This window comes from Zalophus californianus, chromosome 3 (assembly GCF_009762305.2).
Source record: "Zalophus californianus isolate mZalCal1 chromosome 3, mZalCal1.pri.v2, whole genome shotgun sequence".
In the NCBI taxonomy this organism is placed as follows: Eukaryota; Metazoa; Chordata; class Mammalia; order Carnivora; family Otariidae; genus Zalophus; species Zalophus californianus.
Genome location: NC_045597.1, coordinates 132972346 through 132999121, shown reverse-complemented (window position 1 = coordinate 132999121; position 26776 = coordinate 132972346). Strand labels below are relative to the sequence as shown.

At 39.9% G+C, this 26776-nt stretch overlaps 1 protein-coding gene across 4 annotated transcripts in view; it reads left to right on the top strand.

Annotated features, from left to right (window-relative positions):
• Window positions 1–26776, top strand: part of LRP2 (LDL receptor related protein 2) — a 196825-nt gene that overhangs the window by 151751 nt on the left and 18298 nt on the right. For all 4 annotated transcript variants that reach the window (XM_027589417.1, XM_027589418.1, XM_027589415.1 and 1 more), the window contains exons 53-67: window positions 597–820; window positions 3277–3454; window positions 5886–6082; window positions 6774–7019; window positions 7726–7848; window positions 8815–8934; window positions 10194–10310; window positions 11032–11148; window positions 12234–12371; window positions 13873–13995; window positions 16991–17119; window positions 21796–21927; window positions 23031–23162; window positions 24815–24958; window positions 26412–26577. In XM_027589417.1, the coding sequence (XP_027445218.1) occupies window positions 597–820; window positions 3277–3454; window positions 5886–6082; window positions 6774–7019; window positions 7726–7848; window positions 8815–8934; window positions 10194–10310; window positions 11032–11148; window positions 12234–12371; window positions 13873–13995; window positions 16991–17119; window positions 21796–21927; window positions 23031–23162; window positions 24815–24958; window positions 26412–26577 (2286 nt within the window). The remainder of the gene's footprint in view (window positions 1–596; window positions 821–3276; window positions 3455–5885; window positions 6083–6773; window positions 7020–7725; window positions 7849–8814; window positions 8935–10193; window positions 10311–11031; window positions 11149–12233; window positions 12372–13872; window positions 13996–16990; window positions 17120–21795; window positions 21928–23030; window positions 23163–24814; window positions 24959–26411; window positions 26578–26776) is intronic.

Below are 26776 nucleotides of genomic sequence, written 5' to 3'. Positions count from 1 at the left end.
GTCTGGAAAAGTATTCATCAATAGTGCCTAGGGCATGATTAATAATAAATGTGCTGCCACGGTAAGCAGAGTGAAGCCTGCAGGCCTATACTGTATCTGAGTTAGTATATTCCTCGCAGGTGACACCGAGAATCTAGGTATTTCCTAAGAACAGCTTCTCAGAAATGTTCATGAAAAGGCAAAACTCGAGCTTCATATTGTTCTCTTCCAATTTCTTCCAGTGACTTAGGAAACAAAAATGGTGTCCCAAGGATGTTGAATGGAGAACATTAATGGGAGAGGTTATAAGCCAATAAGAGCTGAACCAGCTCTATCTGCAGGAAAGCAGCTATGGTTAGGAATTAGAGATTATTGAACTCTCTGTGGCTATTCCTATTTTTTAAGCATGGCTTTTTAAATTTTTACATCTTTTGTTCAGTCAAAATATGTTTCAGTTTAGTTTTTGTTTAGTCTAGGAGTTTGGGGGAGGATCTGGACTTTAGTTACCCCTAGAAGGTAGAATTTTATTAATTGATTTGTCAGTGCATCTATCCTTAAAGTCATTGGAAGAAAGGAGTTAGCTTGATTTGATTGAGTGACTCTTCCTTCTACCCCAGGTACTCTGATTTGGAGGGCCACCATAGGCACACAGTATATGACAGGACGCTGCCTCACCCCTTTGCTATTACCATTTTTGAAGACACTATTTATTGGACGGATTGGAATACAAGGACAGTCGAAAAGGGAAACAAATATGATGGATCACATAGGGTCGTGCTGGTGAACACGACACATAAACCATTCGACATCCATGTGTATCATCCATACAGGCAGCCAATTGGTGAGTAAGTGATTTGGAAGTTTGGCCCAGTTGCTCTAGAATGCATGCCATTCTTAATTCTTTAAACATCATTTATAAAGAGAATGGTGTACTTGGTAATGTTTTCTACAAAACATATGGGAAAACCTGCTTATAACTTTTTTCTTAACACCTGGTTTATTCTTAAAGATCAATCTGGGTTTTTGTTTTTGATAAGAATTAACAATTGTTGGGGTGCCTGGGTGGCTCAGATGGTTAAGCATCTGCCTTCGGCTCGGGTCATGATCCCAGGGTCCTGGGATTGAGCCCCGCATCGGGCTCCTGGCTCAGCAGGGAGCCTGCTTCTTCCTCACCCTCTGCCTCTCTCCCTGCTCACGCTCTTTCTCTCTCTCTCTGTCTCTCTGTGTCTCAAATGAATAAATAAAGTCTTAAAAAAAAAGAATTAACACTTGTTATGTGGCCATGTTTATTGAGCTGAAGTATTTGGTGGGAAGACTGAAATATTTTAAAGTGGGCTAAACCAGTCAGAATGGCTAAAATCAAAAACACTAGAAATAAGTGTTGGCTAGGATGTGGAGAAAGGGGAACCCTCTTGCACTGTTAGTGAGAATGCAAACTGGTTGCAGCCATTGTGAAAAATAGAATGGAGGTTCCTCAAAAAGTGAAAAATAGAACTACCCTATACTCAGCAATTGCCACTAGGTATTTATCCAAAGGATACAAATGTAATGATTCGAAGGGACACCTGCACCCCAATGTTTATAGCAGCAATGTGCACAGTAGCCAAACTATGGAAAGAGCCCAGATGTCCATTGACAGATGAATGGGTAAAGAAGATGTGGTACACACACACACACACACACACACACACACACACACACACAATGGACACAATGGAATGTTACTTAGCCATCAGAAAGAATTAAACGTTGCCATTTGCAAAGATGTGGATAGAACTGGAGGGTATTATGCTAAGCAAAATAAGTTAGAGAAAGACAAATACCATATGATTTCACTCATGTGGAATTTAAGATACAGATGAACAAAGGGGAAGGGATGGAAAAATAAAATAAGCTGGAATCAGAGAGGGAGACAAACCATAAGAGACACTGAACCCTAGGAAACAAACTGAGGGTTGCTGGAGGGTAAGGGGGTGGGGGGAAGGGTAACTAAGTGGTGGGCATTAAAGAGGGCACTTGATGTAATAAGCACTGGGTGTTATATACAACTGATGAATTACTAAATTCTACCTCTGAAACTAATAATACACTCTATGTTAAATTGAATTTAAATAAAAATAAAAAAATTAAATGGGTTAAAAATGTCATGACATTTCACCCTGAATATTTAAGATAACACCTTTGAAAAATAAGGACATTTCCTATGTAACCACAATAAATTATAACACTTAAGAGATTAACAATCATTCCCTAATACCAAGATCAGTCCATTAAAATGATTGATTAAATAGAAATGTTTAAAAGAAAATTACAGTAATTATAAAACAATTTATTAAATTCCTATTTGTATATGACATTTTGTGTGTTAAGCATATGTTATGCTTGTCATTAGGAAGGTAATGTTAAGAGCAACACAGTGTCTCATAATTTTTTTTTTCTTGTGAACTTATATTCCTCATCATGTAGTTAAAGCCATTTCATGATTTATAGATAATCTAGCAAAGGTCTGGAATTTACTTTGGGGATAGAATGGATTTTGTGGGCCTGCTTTGTTGTGGTGTTTTGTTAAAACATGATAAACTTAGAAGTAAGGAAAAATGAGAATTGGCAAGATAAAGATATTCAGGGTTTTTTTTTCCCCCCTGGAAGTTAATATTCTTGATATTATTTTAGCAAAAGTTCAAAATAGGGGCACCTGGCTGGTTCAGTTGGTAGATCATGTGACTCTTGATTTCGGGGTCCTGAGTTTGAGCCCCATGTTGGGCGTAGAGTTTACTTAATTAAAAAGAAATATATATGCACATATATAGATGTGTATATATCTGTATCTATCTATAAAAAGTTGAAATTAATCCTCACCTCCAAGTGGTGACCCAGAAAATTAGTAAAGATGCTACACAGTTCACCTGTCCATCTCATCTTGGCCATACTTCTGTTGCCCGTATTCTTAAGAATGCGAGAATACAGCATCTGCTAGAAAGTAAAACTGCTGGTTCTGGGCACATGAATATAAGCTAAGTTTCCCACCTGCTGTCCAAAGACTTTGAGAAACACGTCTTTTCTAGCCCAAAACACCAGTGGGTATGCCTCACTTCTGGTAGCTCATAGATCAGTTTTCTCAAAGCACAGCATTGCTTACAGTTCTACCATCTGTCCTATTTATGAATTTTTGGAAAAAGCATGGAACTTGGATATGATTTTTCTTGCTGAGCGGTGACTAGTTTGATGAGATGGGCAATCAGCTCACCTGTGTTTGATATTCTAAGTGAACTAACTATATTTTCCTTCTTTTACTAGTGAGCAATCCCTGTGGTACCAACAATGGTGGCTGTTCTCATCTCTGCCTCATCAAGGCAGGAGGAAATGGATTCACCTGTGAGTGTCCAGATGACTTCCAAACCCTCCATTTGGGTAACATCAACCTCTGCTTGCCCAGGTGCTCCAGCACCCAATTCCTGTGTGCCAACAATGAAAAGTAAGGCTCTCTCTTCCCTCACCCTACTGCCTCTCCATCCCCTTGGATGGACATCCATTCCCTTGGATGGACACACATAGAACTTTGAGGATCTAGGGGATGGGAGTTTCCTAATGAATTAAGATTTTGGGTAATTAATATGGTTCATTTGTAATGCACCAAGACTCTCAGTCTCCAATCTCAGATAATTTCTTTCATGAATAGAAGCAATTTGTTAACCAAAATGTATGCAGGTATTTTTCTGTAGAGAGGAGGCTAGAAACTATGTGTTTTCTATTTCTAATAAATTGTCCTAGGTGTCAGGGCCAACACTGTATATTTGTACACTGAAAAATAGCCCTCAAGAGTGGTAGAATTTCTCTGATAAAGGGTCAGTATCCAAAATCTATTAACTTATAAAACTCAACACCCAAAAAACAAATAATCCAGTTAAGAAATGGGCAGAAGACACGAATAGACATTTTTTCCAAAGACATCCAAATGGCCAATAGACAAATGAAAAGATGCCCAACATCACTCATCATCAGGGAAATTCATACCAAAACCATGATGAGATACCCCCTCACACCTGTCAGAATGGCTAAAATTAACAGCACAGGAAATAACAGGTGTTGGTGAGGATGCAGAGAAAGGGGAGCCCTCTTATGATGTTGGTGGGAATGCAAGCTGGTGCAGCCACTCTGGGTAACAGTATGGAAGTTTCTCAAAAAGTTAAAAATAGAACTACCCTATGACCCAGCAATTGCTCTACTCGGTATTTACTCAAAAGATACAAAAATACTGATTTGAAGGGACACAGGCACCCTGATGTTTATAGCAGCCTTATCAACAGTAGCCAAATTATTGACTGATGAATGGATAAAGAAGATGTGGTATATATACAATAGAGTATTACTCAGTCATCAGCAAGAATGAAATGTTGTCATTTGCAATGATGTGGATAGAGCTAGACTGTATTATGCTAAGCAAAATAAGTCATTCAGAGAAAGACAAATACCATATGATCTCACTCATATATGGAATTTAAGAAACAAAACAGATGAACATAGGGGAAGGGGAAAAAAAGAAAGGAAAGGAAACCATTTAAGAAACAGAGGATCAAGGGGAAGGGAGGGGAAAAATAAAACAAGATGAAATCAGAGAGGGAGACAAACTCCATAAGAGACTTAATCATAGGAAACAACTTGAGGGTTTCTTGGGGGAGGAGGGGGTTAGGAGGCTGGGGTAACTGGGTGATGGGCATTAAGGAGGGCACGTGATAAAATGAGCACTGGGTGTTATATACAACTGACGAATAACTGAACTCTACCTCTGAAACTAATAATGCATGTATGTTAATTAATTGAATTTTAAAAAAAAGACTTTTAACTGTAGAGAACAAACTGAGGGTTGCTGGAGGGGTGGTGGGTGGGGGATGGGCTAAATGGATGATGGGGATTAAGGAGGTCAATTGTGCTGAGCACTGCGTGTTATATGTAAATGATGAATCACTAAATTCTACTCCTGAAACCTATATTACATTATATGTTAACTAAGTAGAATTTATTATTTTTTTAAGATTTTTAAAAATTTATTTATTCATGAGAGAGAGAGAGAGGCAGAGGGAGAAGCAGGCTCCCTGTGGAGCAGGGAGCCAAATGCAGGACTTGATTCCAGGACCCCGGGATCATGACCTGAGGGGAAGGCAGATGGTTAACCGACTGAGACCCCCAGGCACCCGCTAAGTAGAATTTAAATAAAAATTTGAAAAAAAAGAAAAAGGAAAAAAAGTGATAGAATTTCTCTGTCTTCCCCACTCAATATACTAGCCTAGCTTCTTAGTTACTATGCCAGAGGATCCAGGATTACACATTTAAATCCACTTTTGATTATTTGTATCTGTTACAAAACATGGCCACAGATGACTTCCCTCACTGTGGCCACAGACCATTGATGACTAGGGGGACTGAGTCAGAGAGCGAAGTCAGGAGGAGACAACAGTGCAAACCATGGCATTTAAGATCCAGTGGCAGATTGTTCTGATGATTTAATAAAATATCTTAGATTTAGAATCTAGCATGTATCCATCTTGACCTAGGCTTTCAATAAGTGAAAGTGCCCTCTACCTTCCCAACCAATACCCATTTGTCTGTTACGTCACCCCAGCAGAGGGTCCCAACCAGTTCCTACTACCAGAACTGTAGCCCTAAACACACAGTCCACTGTTTCCTGTGGCAGGAATTGAACCATTAGGTCAAAGCATTTTTCCAGCATGACTTTGGGTCTTAACAAACCTGGTTCATCTCATCTAGTAATGTTTTCTCCAAAAATATGCCACGGTAAAGGAACTCAAGTGTGTTACAACATGGGGTTCAGTTTTGATGCCTTCTCTCCAGGTAGCCTCTACCACCCTGTGCTTTGCTCAGAGAAGTGCTATATTTTCTCTGTGCAGGTGTATTCCTATCTGGTGGAAATGCGACGGGCAGAGAGACTGCTCGGATGGCTCTGACGAACCAGTCCTTTGCCCACAGCGCTTCTGCCAGCTCGGCCAGTTCCAGTGCACGGACGGCAATTGCACCAGCTCCCACTTCCTGTGCAATGCTCACCAAGATTGCCCCGATGGCTCTGACGAGGACCAGATTCTCTGTGGTGTGTTCGATGGCTCGAGACCACCTTTGGCCCCCTTCTTAGTAGATTGTGTACAACCATGATTCTGTGGGGATTTTCTGCAAGTCATAACCCCAAAACTGGTCCAGAGTCCTAGGAGGAAAGTCAAGAAGCCCATCCTATATTATTCTAAAGTTCTTGAGATAGACTAAGGTCTCTACAAGGTGAATGGTTGAATTAGATGGTGTGTTGTCTGTATCGGCGGTTTGCCACTATGTGCTATGTAATAGAACACTCCTGGAGAGCTAACACTGAGGGCAAAAGGAGGCTTTCCCACTCTCATTTTAATACTGTGTAATATTTATTTGTGTTTTCATTTTTAAAAAAAGCCAAGGAAAAAAACCCTCCAAACTGAAAACAAAAGAACACATTAGCAACAACAGCAGACACCAAGTCCATTAGGAGAACAGGCACAGGAGAAGGTGAATTTCATAGGCCATCAGTGACTCAGTCTTTACCTCCTAATTCTGCATGCAAGAGAAAGATGCTTAAGAATTTAGGAGACAGTAATCTTCAAGAGAACAACTGACCGTGTCGTGGTACTGGCAGATAATAAGGGCACTGGGACGGAAGTTCTCTAAAAAGAAATTAGGATCAGGCTCTCCAAGATCCCTCAGTGTAAATTAGGAGCTTCTGTCCCTAACCCCTTGCAACCCAACGCCCCTTCTTGCAGAGCATCACCGCTGCGAGTCCAGTGAATGGCAGTGTGCCAACAAACGTTGCATCCCTGAAGCCTGGCGGTGTGACTCGGAGAATGACTGTGGGGATAACTCAGACGAAGACATTTACAACTGTGCCAGCAGGATCTGCCAGCCAGGCTACTTCAAGTGTGCCAATAGCCACTGCATCCCTCAGGACTGGAAATGTGATGTGGACAACGACTGTGGAGACTACTCGGATGAGCCCATGCCCGAATGCAGTGAGTTCCTGCGGGAGGGACCTGTGTGAGCAGAGCGGGGGGGGGGGGGGGGGGGGAACAGGAGAACCTGGGGGATTGAGAGAGGACAGGGAAGTGCCCGCTTCAGCCCCATGGCACACTCCCTCTTGGCTCTCCCTGCTGACTCTGGCACTAAAACGCAAAGTATAGCTGTGTGGTTTGCAGGTGGAACCAGACCCTGTTGCGAAAGGGGCTGATTCTTCCTCTCCATACCCTGGATATCTAACTCTCCAAAGTATGATCACAAGAACTTACATTTGTGTATGTCTAGCACTTTCTCGTTTGAGCCTCAGGGAAATACTGTGTGGTAGGGAATGTGCATGTTACCAATTCCCATTTTCCAGATGAGGAAACTGAGGCTCACCTTAAGTAGTTGGTCACATTTCTATTTAGTGGTAGAGCTGACACCCAGGTATTTTTTACTTCAAGCCCAGTCCTTCCCCTCCTCCACTCCCCCGTAGTTAATCCTGTAACACAAATGAATGATACTGACATGGGGAGGAAACTGAAGATGCTTTCTGCTCTTGGTAAATAGATCACACCTAAAACAGACACATGTTGCCGGAATCAGTCCAGATGGTAACGCGGTAATTGTTACTCCTCAGCACCACGTCCTTCATATGACAACGGGAAGGTGTCTTTTGGACTAGGAATTCAGTTCTGACTTTGCTCTTTCCTCCCTCTTCAGTGAGCCATCGCTGTGACAACCATACAGAATTCAGCTGTAGAACGAACTACCGCTGCATCCCACAGTGGGCTGTGTGCAATGGTTTCGACGACTGCAGGGACAACAGTGATGAGCAAGGCTGTGGTAGGAGGGGCTGCAGGGGTGTGGGGGGAGGGGCAAGAACACGGAAGTGTCAAGTGCCATCTGGGTGATGAGAGTGCCTTTCCCATGTCCTTGTTCCTCCGTTTACCTCTGAAAAAGCATCATCTATTGATTTTTCTAGTAACATGCTACAGTTTTTTTTTTAGCATTTAGTGGGCTATTGGGGGAGTTTAATTTATATCGTCTTAAATGAAATCCCATCCCAAAGGATGTTGTAATTGGGGAAGATGTTAAGATACTAGGAACTTACATAATTTCTCCTAAATGTAGAATCCTTATTCACACTTGACAGTTTTATAGATTGACTGACTGGAAGGGGGCAGAGAAAAGATTTGATACCTATCTCGAAGAAGAATACTTCAAAATCAGAATATTCTTCTTTGGAGATTTTCATATTCTGAACTTCTCTCTGTCCATATCATCTTTTAGAAAGTTGTAAGTCACTTTGGCAACATGGAAAGAACTTAGGGACAAAAGGCCAAATGAATTAATAGAATCTGTCAAGATTAGCCATATACTTTAACTTGAAACCCGAATGTCTGTGAGTGCATGTGTTAGGTTTAGTTGGAAGAGAGTAAGGAAGCATTTAATGGGTTATTTTAATGCTGAATTTAATAACACTCAATTTAATCAGCTAAAGGAATGAGATGGAAATGTTCTATTTGCTGTTGGCATCACTTACCTTTCCAGGTCTTTGTTGCAAATTAGAAGCCAGATGCCAATTCATTTTGTGAGCAGTTTCTGCAAAAAAGAATGAATCTAGTTTAAAACAGTTTAAAGTTTACTTAAGTAGGATAGGTTCAGGTTAGCCAAAAGAGGAATATTGACAGTGAATGCTGCCAGCTTTCCTCTCTCTGGGAGCTTTGAGAATATGGTAGCATAATTCTCAAATTGTCTCACAAGAAAGCCTCCAGCTTCTGAAGTCTTTGCAATGACTCTGCTTTGTAGAGGAAAGGACGTGCAAACCTTCTGGGGAATTTCGCTGTAATAATCACCACTGCATCCCTCTTCGTTGGAGGTGTGATGGGCACAATGACTGTGGAGACCACTCAGATGAGGAAAACTGTGGTGAGTGTTCAGGGTTCTACCATCTTTACGTGCTATCAGCGTTGTGCTGTCTGTTCTTTGTCCATAATTCAGTTGTCTGTGCCATTCATCCTCAGTGGGTAGGATGACAATTAACCTGATCTCTTGCATTCTGCTGACTGGTACGTTTCCACTTTTTCTTGGACTAAAAACAGAAGCATCTCCCTTTAAGATGCTTATAATGAAGTTTGGGGAGAAGGATGTTTACTCAAGTATATGTTTGGTTTGTTGAATTTTTTTATATCTAACTTTTTTTCTAGGTGACTTGTCATAGAGGTCAAATATAATAAGATAAAGAATAGGAAGAAAAAATCAGGACCAAGAGAAGTTCAGGAAGGAAAGATGATAACCCAAAGACACTGCTTGTTAAGTGCTTGCCTCAAGATGGTCTTAATAGCAGAGGGAAGAGATCTTATATTTAGGATTGGGATCGCCCCTGGAATAACTGCCTATTTTTAGGAGGGCTAATGGTTAAATGACAGGTCAGGTTTTAGTTCCTCTCTCCCAGTGAAGATGCTGACTATAAGGAATTGGACAGGGAGTTCAAGGAAAAGAAGCCAAAGGTTTGGATCACATCAAACTAGATAGTTCTGAATAACTGGATGTATTTTGAAAACAACTTTAATGAGACCCTGCCCTGAACATATGTCATTGATTCATGTATATGTCAATTTCAGATAGACTAATATGGAATACATTCTTCTTTTTTTTAAGTAGGCTCCCCAGTGTGAGGCTTGAACTCACAAGCCCAAGAGTTGAATGCTCTACCAACTGAACCAGCCAGGTACCCTGTAATATGGAATACATTCTAACTTTAGTCACTTTTTGGAAGTAAGAAGTGATTGCCATTTTCCACAGGCAATTGAGAGAATCAGGATGCTGATTGCACCTGCAGATATCAGTTGGCTAAAACTTAAGACAAAAGTGTGATCCAATAAATTTTAAATTTGAGAAAGTTCATGTTTAATCCTACAGGAGGTTACCTAGACTGTCATGAGAGCAGCACTTATCTTAAGATTAAATCACCTTTGGAGAAAACTCTTAATAAAGGCCATTCTTTACATTCTTAAAATTGAGATAGAAGGTCTAGTTTTGGGGGACAGTCTGCCTGCCCAAGCAGATGGCTAGGACTTGGGACACAGGAGTGCGGGCACACTGAGGGTACCCAGGCCAACTCACAAATCTGTCTCCTATGTGTGATTCCTGGTTCCCACTAATGGCTGGGTGGCTTTCCTTTGCAGTCCCCCGGGAGTGTTCGGAAAGTGAGTTTCGATGTGATGATCACAGCTGTATTCCTTCTCGATGGGTCTGTGACCATACCAATGACTGTGGCGACAACTCAGATGAGCGGGACTGTGGTAACTGTCAGAGTCCTTTTAGAGGCTTACCATGGGGTGGAGTACTAGAGTCAGCATATTGGACAGAAGAAGGGACTTCAAGTGAGAGTTTGGATGATTTTTTTTTTAGAGTAAAACAATTTTTGTATAATTTATGTAATATATAAGCCTTAGCATAACACAGTACCTTCTGCTCTGTATTTTCTATGCTTTATTCTTAACTTACGGCAGTCTTGATTAGTAATAGGGGAAAATGGCAAGAGATTTTTGAAAATCTCATTTTAACTTAAATATTTCCTAGGAGCAGACTTTAATCTGCATTGTCCTTATAAGCAACAACAACAAAAGCATTCATTTTTCCTACTGTTCCCCAGGACGTGGCCTTGAGGGATATATTTCTGTAGCTCTCGGGTGTAAAGGTCAGGGCATAAGACTAGGAATCATAAACCCCAAATGATTTTTATAGCTCTTTACTCACTAAAGGTTGGGTCTGGAAATGCAGATTTCTGAGAGAATGCTGGAGATTATATAATAGGGGAGAGATAGGTACTTTCATCTCCATATGTTGAATGTGAATTTTTGGAGAAAATTGTATTTTTGGAGAATTTATTCACCCGCTAACCACAGCTGTGCGTTTGCCGTGCGCTAGTCACAGGGTGTGGATAGGAATGTGATGAAGTACTTTATTCCACGGACCTGTCTGAGAACAAGGCCTACTGGAATGACAGTCTTTTCTCTTCAGAGATGAAGACATGCCAACCTGGATATTTTCAGTGTCAGAGTGGACACTGTGTGCCTGAGCAGTCGACATGTGATGGAATCGCTGACTGTCAAGATGCCTCTGATGAAGCCACCTGTCGTAAGTGTCGGGGCCCCCATAGCACTGTTTGTCTTGAAATGTATGCATATGGCCTTTTAGACCCCACCTCTCCATCAGCCACCACTTCTTAACATGAATAGGCTATAGGGATTTTCTATTCAGCGTTCATTGGTAATTACTGGTTCACCTGGGGTCAAATAGTTTCTAGTAGTCATTCAAGTGCATTTCACTAACAATATTTTATTATTTTATTTTATTATTTTTATTATTTTTTAAAAGATTTTTATTTATTTATTTGACAGAGAGAGACACAGCGAGAGAGGAAACAGAAGCAGGGGGAGTGGGCAAGGGAGAAGCGGGCCTCCCGTGGAGTGGGGAGCCCAACGCGGGGCTCAATCCCAGGACCCTGGGATCATGACCTGAGCCGAAGGCAGATGCTTAACCAACTGAGCCACCCAGGCGGCCCTCACTAACAATATTTTAAATAGAGAATATATTAAATATCTGTGCTAACAAACATGCTTACATATTATCACCTCTGATACAAACCATTAACTGGAAAAAAAAATCCGCAGGCAAACAAGAATATTCGAGCAATGAATAGATGGGTATAAAGAACTTGGATTGGGTATTAGAACATACTGAATTTACAGCATTAACATTTTTCTAAATTGCATTATGGCATACAAAAAGCTTAAAAATGAAGGTCAACATGATCAGTCACATTTTAGTCTTTATGAATACTGAATAAATATGAACTGTTTTTGATTATCCATGATGGGTATTATTAATGATATGGTTGCCACATTTTAAAACCTGGTTTCAGAGAAACTATATAAAGATGATGGGTAAGGCCAGGGCTGACGCAGCTGAAGATTTTCTCGTCTGTAAGGAGACAGTCCAGTGCCATCCACAGAATGACTCATATCTTTGAAAAGTGGGATTGGACAACAGTTGTTAAGAGGTATTCCATCATAATTTCAGACAGTAGAAGGCGACAGTATGTCTTGATTAAGGAAGACCAGGCTATCATGGAAAGAGCTAAAGGACAAATATAGCAGGCTACCTTTTCAGAACTAGTAACTTTTTCTAATAATTTGAATATGTCTCCTCTCCACCAACAGCCACTCGCTTCCCCAATGGTGCATATTGCTCGGCTACTATGTTCGAATGTAAAAATCACGTGTGTATCAGGTCATCTTGGAAGTGTGATGGTGATGATGACTGTGGCGATGGTTCTGACGAAGAGCTTCACCTGTGCTGTAAGAGGGAGACAGAGGGCGGGTATGGGAGTGGTGTCTTTTGGCAAAATCTCAATGCTTTTTTCATGGAGCATGTGATGCCGGAGGGCAGTTGGAGACAGTTTGAGTATTGGATGCATGAGCAGCATCACTGTGATTTTACTTGGTCTTCTTTCCCAGTTCCCTATTTGGAACATGGGAATGTTAGACAAACATTCATCCCTGTTCATTGTTAGCCCAAAGATTTGACAAAAATGCCGTGTCAGTATCTCCTTCCGTTCAGAGCACTTTAATTAGGCTACATTATATTTTCGCAGTGGCATCTCCACATTTTTCTTGCCACTTCTTTTCTTGTTAGGAAGGAACCATGTTTTGTTTTGCTTTTAACTTGATGGATCTTGAAAAATACCTTAAGCATGTGTAACTTTCAAAGAAGTCCTTAGGAAGTTGCTCCCTCTATGAGATAAAGTGCCCACGGCCCCATTAAGAAGTGGAGAGGCAGAGACACAACCACATTAAAAAGTGACCAGCACTATTTTATAGTGTTGCAACATCTTTCACAGCAAAGAATTCCTGCAACAGTTCTGTTAGCAGTACTTCTAAGAATCAGCTCTTGGATCTGACTTTTTTACCCCCGGTCGACCTTACTACAAGTTTCTCCTTTTGCTCCTGTGTGTGATACAAAGACAGAAGGAAAATCAGCCAAAGCCTTCCATGTGGAAGAAGAACACACGTGTATTGAGTTTACCCAATTTCTGAGGGCCATGCCTTCTTTACCAAACAAGTAAGGGACCTGGGTTCTACCTTTGGGTTCCTCACAGGTGCATAAGCATCAGCTAGAAGTCTAACTCTGGACAACAAAATGAGAGTTCACTTGTGAAATAGCAACTTTAAATGTAAGAGGTGAGGAAATTCAGGAAGGAAAGTCTGTCATGGTATGAAATACCATGCACTGGAGGGTCAGTGACAACTGCAGTTGGAGAGACAAAGAGTGACCTACTTACTATTAGGTTAAGAGGTCATGTATTGTCCTACCAGCGTCTCCAGCGTCATGGCTTGCCATAGTCACCCCCATTCTCTGCTCTGGCTACAGAGATTTTGATTCAGGTCCAAACAGCTGCTGTGCTCCTTCTTGACTCTGAACCTTCCCCAGCCTCTTCTGATCCCTCCTTCCCCTGATCTATATCAGGTCTCTCCAGTAGATGCCATCATAGCAGGTCCAGTTTGTGGCTCTTCTCACAGTTGTAATGGAATGGTTTGTTGGCAAAGTCTGTTTCTCTGTTAGAATGAAAGTTCTGTGAGGACAAGGACTATGTCTTTCTTGTTCTGCATTGTATCTGGCTCTTGGCACGGTGCCGTGGGGTGTGCTAGGAACTCAAGATGTATTTGTGGATTGGTTCATTGAGTGAGCAGATGAATGGATGAATGGGGCCAGCCTGGTGCTGGCATGGGAGCATTTTAGATATTGACGCTGACGTTCTACTCTCAACTTGTGCTTTTGTTTCTCCATCTTTCCTTTCAGTGGATGTTTCCTGTGAGTCACCGTACCGGTTCCGATGTGACAACAATCGCTGTATTTATAAGCATGAGCTGTGCAACCACGTGGATGACTGTGGAGATGGGAGTGATGAGAAAGAGGAGCAGTGTAAGCAAAAGGGAAAAAGAAGAAGGAAAAACTAAGGGCCCAAGTTGTCTGCAGTTTGCAAAATGTACTTCTGGGATTTCAGTTTGTTCTGCAGAGGCTTGAGCTGGACCTACGACTGCAGATCTCTGTTGACAATCGTTTACAGACTGTATACATACACACATTAGTCAGATGCATCCCCTCCCTGCTTATTCCCATCTTATTGGAGCAAGTCCTCTAATTTTTTAGTCTTCGTTTAAATGTTCAATAAGCTTTTTTTCGAGAAATGAGAACAAAGACTACTAGTTGACTCACGCTTCACAAAGTAATGGCTTATTTGTTTTCAAAAGTGAGGTTTGGTCATTCTTCAGAATTGAGTTACTAATTGTTAATGTAGGCATGTGAACTTCTGAATGCTCAGCGGAAACGATCACATTCAAAAAGGCAGCACCAGTGTTAACAGAGCTGGTCTTACATGTATCTTTAAAATGGAAATTCATTTCCCAGAAGAGAAAAAATAATGGATTATTTTAAGATAGAGGTTTCAAACTGGTGGCATTGAATGTTTTAGATAGTGAAAAAAAATCTGTGCTTTCCCCTTGTGACTCAATGTTTTAAAATCTATCCATTGAAGGGGAGAGTTGATTAATTTTGGGGGTTATTTACCTAGAGAAAAGTCAGTGAGAAAAATGATTTCCCCTGACTCCAGTTGCTTTTTTCCCTAAAAGGATACTCTTTGGGAAAATTTAGATAAATGGCTCATTTTTCTACTTTCCATCCCTTGTATTGATGTGGCTTAGACTGTTCACCGCCAGCTCTCAGACTGGGGGGGGGGGGGGTGTCAGAGAGGGCTAGGACACTATGACAGTGCTCAGGCTTATACTTGTTTGATGGTTTTTTGGTTTTTTGGCAGATGTGAACCTATGGTTATAACATTGTTCCTCTGTTCATTTGAGGCATGGCACAAAAGGATGAAAACCAAGAAATAAGACATTTTTTAAAATTTTGAGCAGGTTTTCCCTTCTCCCCTTCTCTTTCCATTTTCTCTTACTACTATTGCCATTTTTTTTATGGAGCAAGACAATTGTAGCATGTGGTCAGATCTGAGAGTGGATAAAAGGGGCAGTAAACTTACTCGTCCCAAAAAATAGGATGTTAGTCAAAGGAATCACTGCTTGCCATCACAGTAGACAAACTGCAACATTTCAATAAAGTAGCAGAGGTTAAATTTTTTTTTTTAAGATTTATTTATTTATTTGAGAGAGAGCAGGAGGCAGAGAGGGGCAGAGGGCAGAGAAACCCCAGCAGACTCTGCGCTCAGCACAGAGCCCAATGCAGGGCTGGATCCCACAACCCTGAGATCATGACCTGAGCTGAAACCAAGAGTTGGATGCCCAACTGTCTGCACCACCCAGGCGCCCCGGTAGCAGAGGTTGATTTAAAGTTTGATGAAGGTCATGCAGTTCTCCTCTGTCCTGGAAGTATGCCACCTGCAACACATAGTCTTCAAGGTTGCCGAGGCAGGAGAAGAGGGAAATGAAAGAGGCACACAGGTTCTTAATTTCCTGGGCATGGAAGTGATAGATCTTGCTTGTGCTTGTGGTCCTTCGGTTGAAACTGGTCACAAGGCCCCAATCTAACTTCGGGGAAGTGCATGGATGTTTAGTGAATACCAGTGGTTTCTACCACAATTTACTCTTATGTCACTAAAAATCCGTTTACACTTTCCTTCCCCTGCATAGAACACCCTGAACCTATCCCCAAGGGACATGACTCATAGTCCCATTCAGTAACTGAAATCCAGGAGTTCTGGATAATAGGTTGCAGTCCTGCTGTCAATTGCAGATATGGTTCCTCTTGGTTTGAAGAAACATAAACTAATAAACAAGTTTTATTTGTGCCCCTCTGCCCCCAATAGATAGTGGTGGATCCGAGGAAGCATAATAGAAATAAAGATTCCCATTGAGCAAGGAAGAATGAGAGACTCATCGCATTCACCAGTCTATAGCAGTTCTGGTGCACCAGTGGGCTCGGGTGTTTCTTGAGACACAGTTTTTGAATCTGCTTTATTTCTTTGCTTTGTTTCCCCATGCACCTTTGTCTTAGCTGATCATCGGTTACATTCAGGCCATCTAGAAAAATAGATGGGCAGTCATTTCATCCAACTCAGAGGTTTTACTGGTTATTTGTGTCTCAAAGCCTTCTAAATTTCAGAATCTTACTGTTTGGGATCTAAATGCAGTCAGCTTCTCCCACACATCAAATTTCTGGACTTTATTTTACTTCATTTCTGCTTATAAATCATTTGGCTCTTCCCTGAACTTTTCTCTGATTTACATTCCCTTGCCAAACTCAGGTAATGGCAAGTAATGCACACTACTAACATTCTGTTTTCTCACCTCTTTCCCTAGATTGACAGGTTCAATAAGCAGGTGGTCAGCCTTCCAGTTTTTCCAAAGTTGACACTTTTACCAAATGCTTTGCCTTTGCATAATATGGGTCTCCATCTTTCCTGCCTCCAGTATCCCTTTGCTCATTGCTTGCCTCCTGACTACGAAGGTAGTGCCACATAATTTAGGTTTTTGTTAGGAAAGTACCTGATATATATACTATTCAGGGTAAATCATACTACCTCTGCACCCAACAAATTTCAAACTCTCAGTGGTGGTACCTAATGAAGACTTACTTCTCACCCAAGTAAAGGCCAGTGCAGGTTGCCCAACCCCTCCATCTTGTAGCTAGGCCACCTGAAACACATGGCTTCCAAGGTTGCCAAAGCAGGGAGACACATGAGCTTTAACTGCTTCAGTTCAGAAGTGACACATATCACTTCCTACTCATAGCCCATTGGCCAGAACTAGTCACATGGTCCCAACATAACTGCAAGGGAGACTGGGAAATGTAGGCAAGAACAGGTTTATTTTTGAGCAATAACTATCCACCACAGAGGGAAGCATCTTGTTCCACAGAAGAGAAAGTTTTGACTTCGCCTTTAACTTTTGTTCTTAAATTACAGGTTTAGCTTCGACCTCTAGACCTTGTACAGAAAATGAATTTAAGTGTAGCAATGGACATTGCATTTCACAGTATCTTGTATGCGATGATGTTGATGACTGTGGTGACCATTTTGATGAAACGGGTTGCAGTAAGTAAATATGTATTATTTTATTTCATGTAGTAACTCAGGTTTACCTAATGAAAGCATGCAATAACATCAAGTAGATGATAACCACATATTTCTCTTTAATTTACTTTGTGCTCTGAACGGCAGTCAAGCCTATAGCTACCCATTATTGCATTTACCCTGTATCAGACATTGTGCGAAACACTACATGGATTATCTCATTTTATCCTTGTAACAATCTTATGAGCTGGGTATTATTCTCTCTCTCATTTTTTTTTTTTTTTTAGATTTTATTTATTTATTTGACAGAGACACAGTGAGGGAGGGAACACAAGCAGGGGGAGCAGGAGAGGGAGAAGCAGGCTTCCCGCCAATCAGGGAGCCTGATGCAGGGCTCGATCACAGGACCCTGGGATCATGACCTGAGCCGAAGGCAGATGCTTAACGACTGAGCCACCCAGGCGCCCCGTCTCTCTCAATTTTTAGGATTTATTTACATGAAAGAGAGAGATTGGGGGTGGGGAGGGGCAGAGGGAGAGGAAGAGAGAAACCCAATCAGACTCTGTGCTAGGTGCTCTAGGACGTGGGGCTCCACCTTATGACCCCGAGATCATGACCTGAGCTGAAACCAAGAGTTGGACGCTTAGCTGACTATGCCACCCAGGTGCCCCTCAAATATTTTTTAATGAGGAAACGGGCTTACAAGTGTGAAAAAACTGCATGTCTTTTTGCCATCAAGAAGCTGAGTAAGGATTTGAACTCTGCTCTACCTAACTCCAGAGCACCTCCTCCCAGTTAACTAGGTGCCTCCCATCACCTTAAAGCTATGTATTTTGTTTTATTAGTCTGCATATTTTTTCACCTTAAGCCAAATGGAGTATCCTTTGGCACGTGGGGGAAAAACTTCTAAGGGGAATTGATAAAGATGGGGATGTCACAGGGGACCTCGGAAGGAACATTTATTTTTAAAGTAGAGGGAGGACTTTGTGTAGGAAAAGGTTGATGAACACAGTCAAGGGGTGGTTCTTGTTCAATATTGTGATGGAAATGTTGGAATGACATGTTAATAATTCACACCTTTTTAGTCCTTTAGAGCTCTTAATGAAATCCTTGCACATACATTATCTAATTTGTCACTCAAGCAAACCCCATTGTGTTGCTGTTATTATGTCTATCTGTATAATAAATCTCAGAGAGCTTAAGGTCATACAGAATGGCAGAGGCAGAATTTGAATGGTCCTGTGACTCCAGATGAGGAGAGCTGGCCTCTAGTTTCCTCATCCACTAGTTGTGCCCCTTTGGGGAACAGCTGACCTCTCCAACTGACCTCTCCAAGCCTCAGTTTCTTCATAGGAAAAAAAATTATTCAAATTCTAGGAGCCCATGACTTAGTCATTTTAGTTAGCTTCATACATTTTCAACTTCTTGGGCTTTAATTGCTTTTTTCCTGAGGCATCCCAAGGATTTCCTGGCAACTTTTCTCCTGTGTGAGTTAGAAAGGAGGGTAAATAATTGGTCATAAATGAATTGATTTTATTTCACATACTTCCCTAGTGGGGCTTGGAATTTTTGACCTAACAATGTGACTTGATTAAATATTTTAAAAAGCATGAACATGACAGGATTTGCAAAACTGGGTGTTAGATTTTCTGAGTCTGGTACTGAGACTGGTAAATGAACTGTTACAGGAGTTTGGAGTATTTTCTAGTTGGGCTTGGGTCAACCTTAGTTCCTCTTTTAGTTGCCATTTAAAAAGCTTACAATTGACCATGGTACTTTTAATTCAAATGACATTTGATTAAAAGCAGGGTTTATTTAAAGAAAATAAGTAGCATAGATAGTAATTTAGGTACAGAAGCCGCATTTCTTTTAAGGTATTAAGTGAATATATGATAGCAAATCAGTCTTAGTGCTGTGGGTCAATAATTTGAGACATAGAATTCTTATCTATTTATTTGGTTTGTGGATTCCTTTTTTATTATTATTATAGAATTCTTATTTAAAATACCAGTTCTTGGGTGCTACTAATCTACTTGCCTTTCTTTTCTTTTCCCTTTCTCTTCTCCATCTCCTATTTATTTTAAACAGGATCTCTGAGGTGTTCAGGGCATATGTTTGCTTTTTATTTATTTTTATTTATTTTTTAAAGATTTTATTTATTTATTTGACAGAGAAAGAGACAGTGAGAGAGGAACACAAGTAGGGGGAGTGGGGGAGGGAGAAGCAGACTCCCTGCTCTGATGTGGGGCTCAATTCCAGGACCCTGGGATCATGACCTAGACACTTAATGACTGAGCCACCCAGGCTTGTTGCTTTTTAAAAAGTATTTTAAAATCGGGAAAGGAAAGACATTAGTATTTTTAGAGTGTTAGATGTTTGGGTTTGAATATATCTGTTGTTTGTCGATTAAGATGGTCATTGTTATCAAAAGAAGTTGTAAGTTCCTCATGTTTGTGGAAGAATCTTACAATGTTTCTGCTCTTGTTTGAAGGACTCTTCCTTCATAAGAGTATAACTCACTCAGGGGAGCACTTGGTCCAGAAATGTTTACATCCTGGGACCTTTAGTCTCATGATTTTAGAGCTGAGAGGAGATTACAGAGTCTTAATTATATACATGAGACCCAAAGAGGTTATGTGACTGGCTTAAGGCTATCCAAATTAATAAAAACAGGTCACATTTATTAACATTGTAGAGGAGACATCACTACCAACCTTACAGAAATTTAAAAGATAATAAGGGAATACTATGAGAAACTTTATGTCAACAAATTAGACAACTTAGGTGAAATGGCCAAATTCTTAGAAAGATAGAAAACGATGAAACTGACACTAGAAGAAATAAAAAATCTGAATAGACTTATTTAGCAATGTGTAGTTCTTAAGAGCTAAACTGAGGCTTTCATGTATATAGCTTTGAAGTATGAACTCTAAGGGCAGCATTCCATTGAATGATATTGTGCTTTATTTTGTAATTATTTTTCTTTTTTGAAACTCAATGTTTTTAGTCTACTCAAACCACAGATACTTAAATAGTCATCATATTCTTAAGGGACCCTTATTTCCTACTGTAGGAGACAGATAGATATAAATCTGTTTTGCTTTGGAAGAATTGAGGCAGGAGATACTACAGTCTCTTTGGCTAAAATATTCAGAAGGCCGTGACCAAGAGACATTTCATTTGAAACACAGATAAAACTTAAATGCTTTATGGAGATAACCACCACCCTTCCCATGCCTTGACCTCCATTATCACTCATTACATATGTTCATCTTTGTTAGCTTCCTTGTAAGATCTAGGTTTGAGGGTAGATGGAGACTCAGGATAAAAGAAGCAAACTTGCAATAATAACAAAAATGAAAGCCAGATGGCTTTGACAGATATTGGCAGAGATAAGAACTCAGGGCATTGATGAGCAATGAAGTGTGAGGATGGAGTCTGAGCTGTTGAAAGTCTGCCTGGGAGTATCTGTTCTCCAGAACAGCAGGGATAACAAGGGTCATTCATATAAGCCCTATAAAAATGAACTATCGTTGAATTTTTTTTCATTATGAAAACTATAAAATCCAGAAAATATATTAACAATCAAAAGTAAAAATGACTTGACTCCCATAACTAAAAGAGAACTAATCTTAAGTTTGGTGTACTTCATTGTCTTTTTTAATACATATGTGCAAAAGTCATTTCTTAATATTAAAAAATCTAAAGACATATTCTATATTTAGCATTCCTGTCTTTCCCTCCATTTTCGTTATATTTTCCAAGTCAAATTTGAAATCACGAATTTGAATGATTGCCTAGCAATCATCATGTAGATAATCATAACTTATTGATTGTAAGATGCATGTTTATTTTCACATTTAAACATCTCTGAAACAAGGATAATTCTTGAATTGATAACATGGCCATAGTGTAAGTCCCAGACTTTTTCTATTTTAACATTACATAAAATGGTGCATCAATGGTGTCTTTCTTAGATTTGATAAAACACAGTAAACCGTAATTGTTCAAGTTGTTTTCACAATTTTATTTTCAACAATTTATAATCCTTAAACATAAATCATAGTGCACATTTTTTATTACTTTTTGAGGGAAAATGTATTAACATGGAATAGCTGGTTAACAGAGTATGAGTATTTTTAAAGTGGTTCGTGCATGTTGTTGCAAAATTCCTTTCCATGTGTGCCACTTTATGGTTCTTATAGCAGTTGTATGACTAATAACTATATGCATTTTACTGTGCTCTGGCCAACACTTGATACATATATGTACATATATCTCAGTTGGTCTTACAACTTTATAATTTTCTTCTATTTGTTATGTTGCTCTAAAATGTATCAGTGTTTTTTATTACACATATAATAAGATATATTACATATATTATATATATATCTTAATTCATATATATATATATGAAACAGATGGTTCCATTTGTAAAGAGCCCCTGACTTATAGTTCTGGATTCCGGAAATGGATGCCCTAGGAAGCCTGGCAGTGCTGAGTATAACAGGAAGATTAACTCAAGGATCTAACATTATATACAATTGTATAAATGGCATTCACCCCATTACCAGCTATCTGAATACAGAGGTCTTCAATCCTCTACACTTATGGAAAGGGGTTATCTTGAGGTGTCCTATAATAGGCTAAAGATAGGTTTATACCTTTCATTTGTAATGCTAAGATTGTTTTTCCAGATACAGGAAAAGAAAGATCATGTGCGGAGAATCTATGTGAACAAAATTGTACCCAGTTAAGTGAAGGAGGCTTTATCTGCTCCTGTAGACCCGGGTTCAAAGCCAGTATTTTGGACAGAAACTCCTGTGATGGTAAAGTATATTTCCTCCAATTCCCATTAGGTGATCCTCATACTCATTAGGTTCTCCACGCATTCCCTTTTATTAAACCACTGTTTAATTCCCTTAATGGGGCTAAACTCTTGATTCTAGCTCACTAAAATACTTAAGTGCACCAATAATTATACTGTGACAGGGTGATGATCAATTCTGAATGAGAGTGTAAGCTCTACTTTCAAGATGTATATAACCAATGATAACAAATGTTAAGGTTTTGCTTGCTAATTTCTTGGATCATGAAACAAACAAACAAACAACACTTGGGGGTGCCAATTACCTTTTTTCCATGCTCTCTTGCCAGTCCCTAGCAGATGGGTAAGCAGATAGTTCATCCTTAGTAATGTCTGCGGAATTGATAAGATTTATGAATTCTTCAGGAATGATGACTGCTTATTGTATCAGTGTGGGAGATCAAATTTTTAAGAAAGTTTTACTTTCTTCATTGAAGTCCAACAACACATATTTATTACACACTTACTTATGCCAGACATAAGTGAGAGCTAAGGTATGGAGTTGGAAGGTAGCTTATCAAGATGGTAAGGATTGAGTATGATTTTCAGGGTCCTTCATTATTTGAATTTGCTGTTTCTAACTCATGGTGTGTCATACTCAGATGATTGAGGCAGTTCTTTTGGAAGCTGAAGCTTAAGAACTCAATGAAGAAACCAAATGAACAAGTCCCTTTCCTGAAGCTAGTTAGGCCAAGGGAAGTGCTACCAAACAATACCAACACACAGCTGCTTTCCAAAAGTGAAAATTTTGTTCTGCTATTGCACAGAGTCACTCTGTTGCAGTTGAACCCTGTCTTCATTGCTTACTAGCTTTGGGACTTTGGGTTTAGGAATAGTCCGTATTGCAGAGTCATTTTGGAGAATTAAATGAGGCATGAACATGAAAAGCATGTGAAACAATGTCTGAAGCTTAGGAAGTGCTCCACGAATGATGGCATCATTGCCTATCTTCATCTGCAGCCTTCTCAGGCTTCATTGCTTATGACTATGGATTTAAACAGAAGCAGGGCCTCGAAGGAATGGTTGGGAGCAGATGTTGGATATTTGCTTTTATTTTATCTGCAGACATCAATGAATGTGAGCAATTTGGGGTTTGTCCCCAGAACTGCCAGAATACCAAAGGAGGTTATGAGTGTTCCTGTGCCGAAGGCTTCAGGTCTGTGAGTGACCAGTATGGAAAACGATGTGCAGCTGATGGTATGATGGGTTCATGTTGGGAATAATCAGTTGACTTTCAGAGAAATAAATGCTGATGAGTACAGTGTACCAGAAAGTAAACCTTAGACTCTCAGAGTCTTATTTTTAATTCACCAGCTACTTCTCTTCCAACACCCATCCAGGCTTTTCTCTCTCCTCTCCTGCCAGATTAAAACAGTAACTACAATCCCACAACAAATACACAGGAATTAAAATAGGAGTCAGTATTATTTATTATTCTGGGCTTAGCCTCTTGTCCACCTTGATAAAACTTCAAAAAGTGGACAAGATGTCGCCTTCCAGAATATTCAGGCAACAAAAGCTTGCCTATAGGGTGGTGGTCAACAGAAGGAGATAAATGAAGCCCTCCAGCTCCCACTCCAAGATCAAGGTTTGAGGCCCTATGATTCAAGATGGATCACAAAAAAGAGTCACATTCAGTCGGGGCGAATCAAGGACATTCTGTTGATAAATCTTTTTTATTGTTCATGGGCTGCCGATCACAGATAGAGTCTGGCTCATTTATAACTTCAGTCATTAGTTCTACATTTTAGGTTAATGTTGGTATCTGAGAGTCGGACCTGATAGAAAGCGGTAATAAGTACTAGATAGAAATGACAAAAGAGAAAGACTGTGGCAGAAGTATTATATAGTCCAGATTTCCAGAGGTCTGATCTAAATAGACATATCCATGTCAAGGGGTATAGGTCTTCAAATCTTACAGATTTGAAGTTTGTACTAGAGTTTAAAGAACTTGATAAAGAAATAACATTTTACTTTGCAAATTAAGGGTAAAATGGCTGTTCAATTTCTTCATACAAATTGGGCTTTTAAAGTATACATCTGACTAGCATACTTAAATATTTTAACCCCCCAAAAGTTTTGACACTGAATGAAAACTAGGATAAAGGCATTTGAGCAGTTGGTCTGGTAATTAGGCATCAAATTAAAAACTATTTAAGTCTTTTAACTAAGGAGATGACAGAAATAAATGCTCATAGTCATATAAAACACAATGTCAAGACGGAGGAAATATATAAAGTGAACTTTCAAAAGTTACTTAAATGAGATTCGATTGACATTATGCAAGTAAATTAAATTTTAAAAATTCTAGGCAGTGCATCTCGGGATGAGTCACCATTGAAATAGCTGCTTTGGGTAAGAACAAGAACAAGCTGTTTTTGTCATTAGCTAGAAGATAAATTGAGTCATGGAGCTGATTACCTGCTAAAAGAATCATAAAATCTGTCAGTAAAGAGTAAGGAATGAAGACATCTGGTAAACTTTTACCAGCACTATACATATTGTATTTCTTCTGTGAGATTGCACTCTTGTCTGTTTTATTGTCAGTGAATAAGGAAAAAAATCAGTGGAAAAGAGGACACTATCTAGGGGTCTCAGTCTTGTCTTGTTCTCAACCATTACCCACAGAGGACAAAGAATAAAGAGCTGATAATATCCCTAACAGAAATACTAGCTTTCCACTAGTTGGATAGTAGTTAGTTCTATTGGTTAGCAGAGGTAGTCAGATTCCTATAAAAACTTACGTTTTTTTAAAGGTGGGAGGCTACTTGCTATTTTATATCTACCTTATTTAAAAAAGAGTTCAGATAGAATTCAAACAGATAAAGCAGGCCTTGTCTTTTTTACAGGTAGCCCTCCTTTGTTGCTACTGCCTGAAAACGTGCGAATTCGAAAATACAATCTCTCATCTGAGAAATTCTCAGATTATCTTGAAGGCGAGGAACGTATTCAGGCTCTTGATTATGATTGGGATCCCGAAGGCATAGGTCTCAGTGAGTATGAACTTTGGCATCTGTCATTAATATTAATTGAATTAATGGAATTAAAAGGTGTTAAACTTTGGGGAATCTGTTTTTTAATGAGTGAATTTTGTTGCATGAGTGGAGGATAGAGCTCCTCCTATCCAGCATGCTCTGGACGCCTTAGCCTGGCCATGTGTCCCAGCAAAACTTTCTCAGCTTTTAGCCAAACCTTCACCCATCTCTGGGGATTATCCTTTTGGGACCACCTCATATTCCTTTGTTTAATACTCTTTGTCTCTGCTTATGCAGGGATTGTTCTTCCCTATCTCTGTACCGTTCAAACTTTCTACTCAAACATCAAAGACTCGGTTCAAATGTCACCTCCTCTGACGTTTTCTGTAATCCTTCCTGGGCACAGTTCCATAATTACTCACTCATGAGCCTATAGGGTTTTATACATGCTTTTACTAAAGCACATGTTAACATTGAGGTATAGCTATCCACATAATTTTCTCCCTGTACCGTAACCATGAACTCTTCAGAGACAGGATTGAATCTAATTCAACGCTGCATGCCTACCATCTAACCCAACATCTGATGCAGCATCTGACCCAACAGTGTATGTGATGGTTGCTTTAGAAATTTAGTTCAATGAATGAAAATATGAAAAATGTTTATTGTTGAGTCTCTCATGGCTCTGGCGGTGTGTGGGAGATGGTAATGGGGCAGGAATCTGAAAACTAATCTTCTATGCCTGCTTCGCTCATCTCTTAAGCTTTATAACTTTAAATAATTGTAACAATTCTCTGGTTCTCCATTTCTTATCTGTAAAATAAGGGACGGTAATCTTGTCTGCCTGGCTCCCTCTGAAGAGTTCTTTGAAGATAAGATGAGATAACAGATATGAAAATGCTTTGCAAACTATCAATCACTATGCTATGTAAGATTTATTATGGCTGTGTTTTCACACTTATGTGATACAATAAACTTTTCAAGAATCGCAAACACCTAGGAAAGAATATGCCTTGAAAGTTGCAGTCTTCTTATGCTTTTTAAGATGCTTGCTGTCCACTGTCCTTTAGTCTATACACAAAATAGGACTTCTCATCTACGTAGCTCCTTTACTGCAAGTTATTGAATAGCCTGCCCCTGGTTTATCTATACATTTTGTTTTTGGAAACTAGAACTCGATCCTAATGAGAGTAAATAGGTTCTTGGCTGAAATATATTTTAGTAAGTTACCTTGAAATAGAGACAACCAAGTCAGTATCAATAAGCTATCAGCTGAAGTATTTGTAGCTAGTAGCTGAAGTATGATGTCTTGAGGTTTGATCAGATCAGTGTAATTGAATTATTAGTCTTATAGGAACAATGAGGAAGTAGAGATGTCAATAAATGAACAGTAGTTCACCTGACTAGACCCCAGTTCCTCCCTTACTTGATGTTCTTAACATGCAACTCAACTGTGTGTCTTGCCTTGCAGGTGTTGTATATTACACTGTGCTAGGACATGGCTCTGATTTTGGTGCTATCAAACGTGCCTACATCCCCAACTTTGAATCTAGTACTAATAATCTCGTGTCCAAAGTTAACCTGAACCTGAAATACATAATGCAACCAGATGGATTAGCCGTGGACTGGGTTGGAAGGTAAGTTTAGCCACATTCCCCTCTTGTCTATTCTTTTTTCCTGGCCAGACCTCTTCCTACTGCTTGCCATGGCGCATGAGTTAAGCTGGTCCAGATAAGGGTAGCACTCAGCACTGGTGGCAGCCGGGTGATGCCTGGGCTTGCCTTGTCTAGCCCCCGCAACCACCTCTGCTTATCCCGAGATGTCATATAAACATTA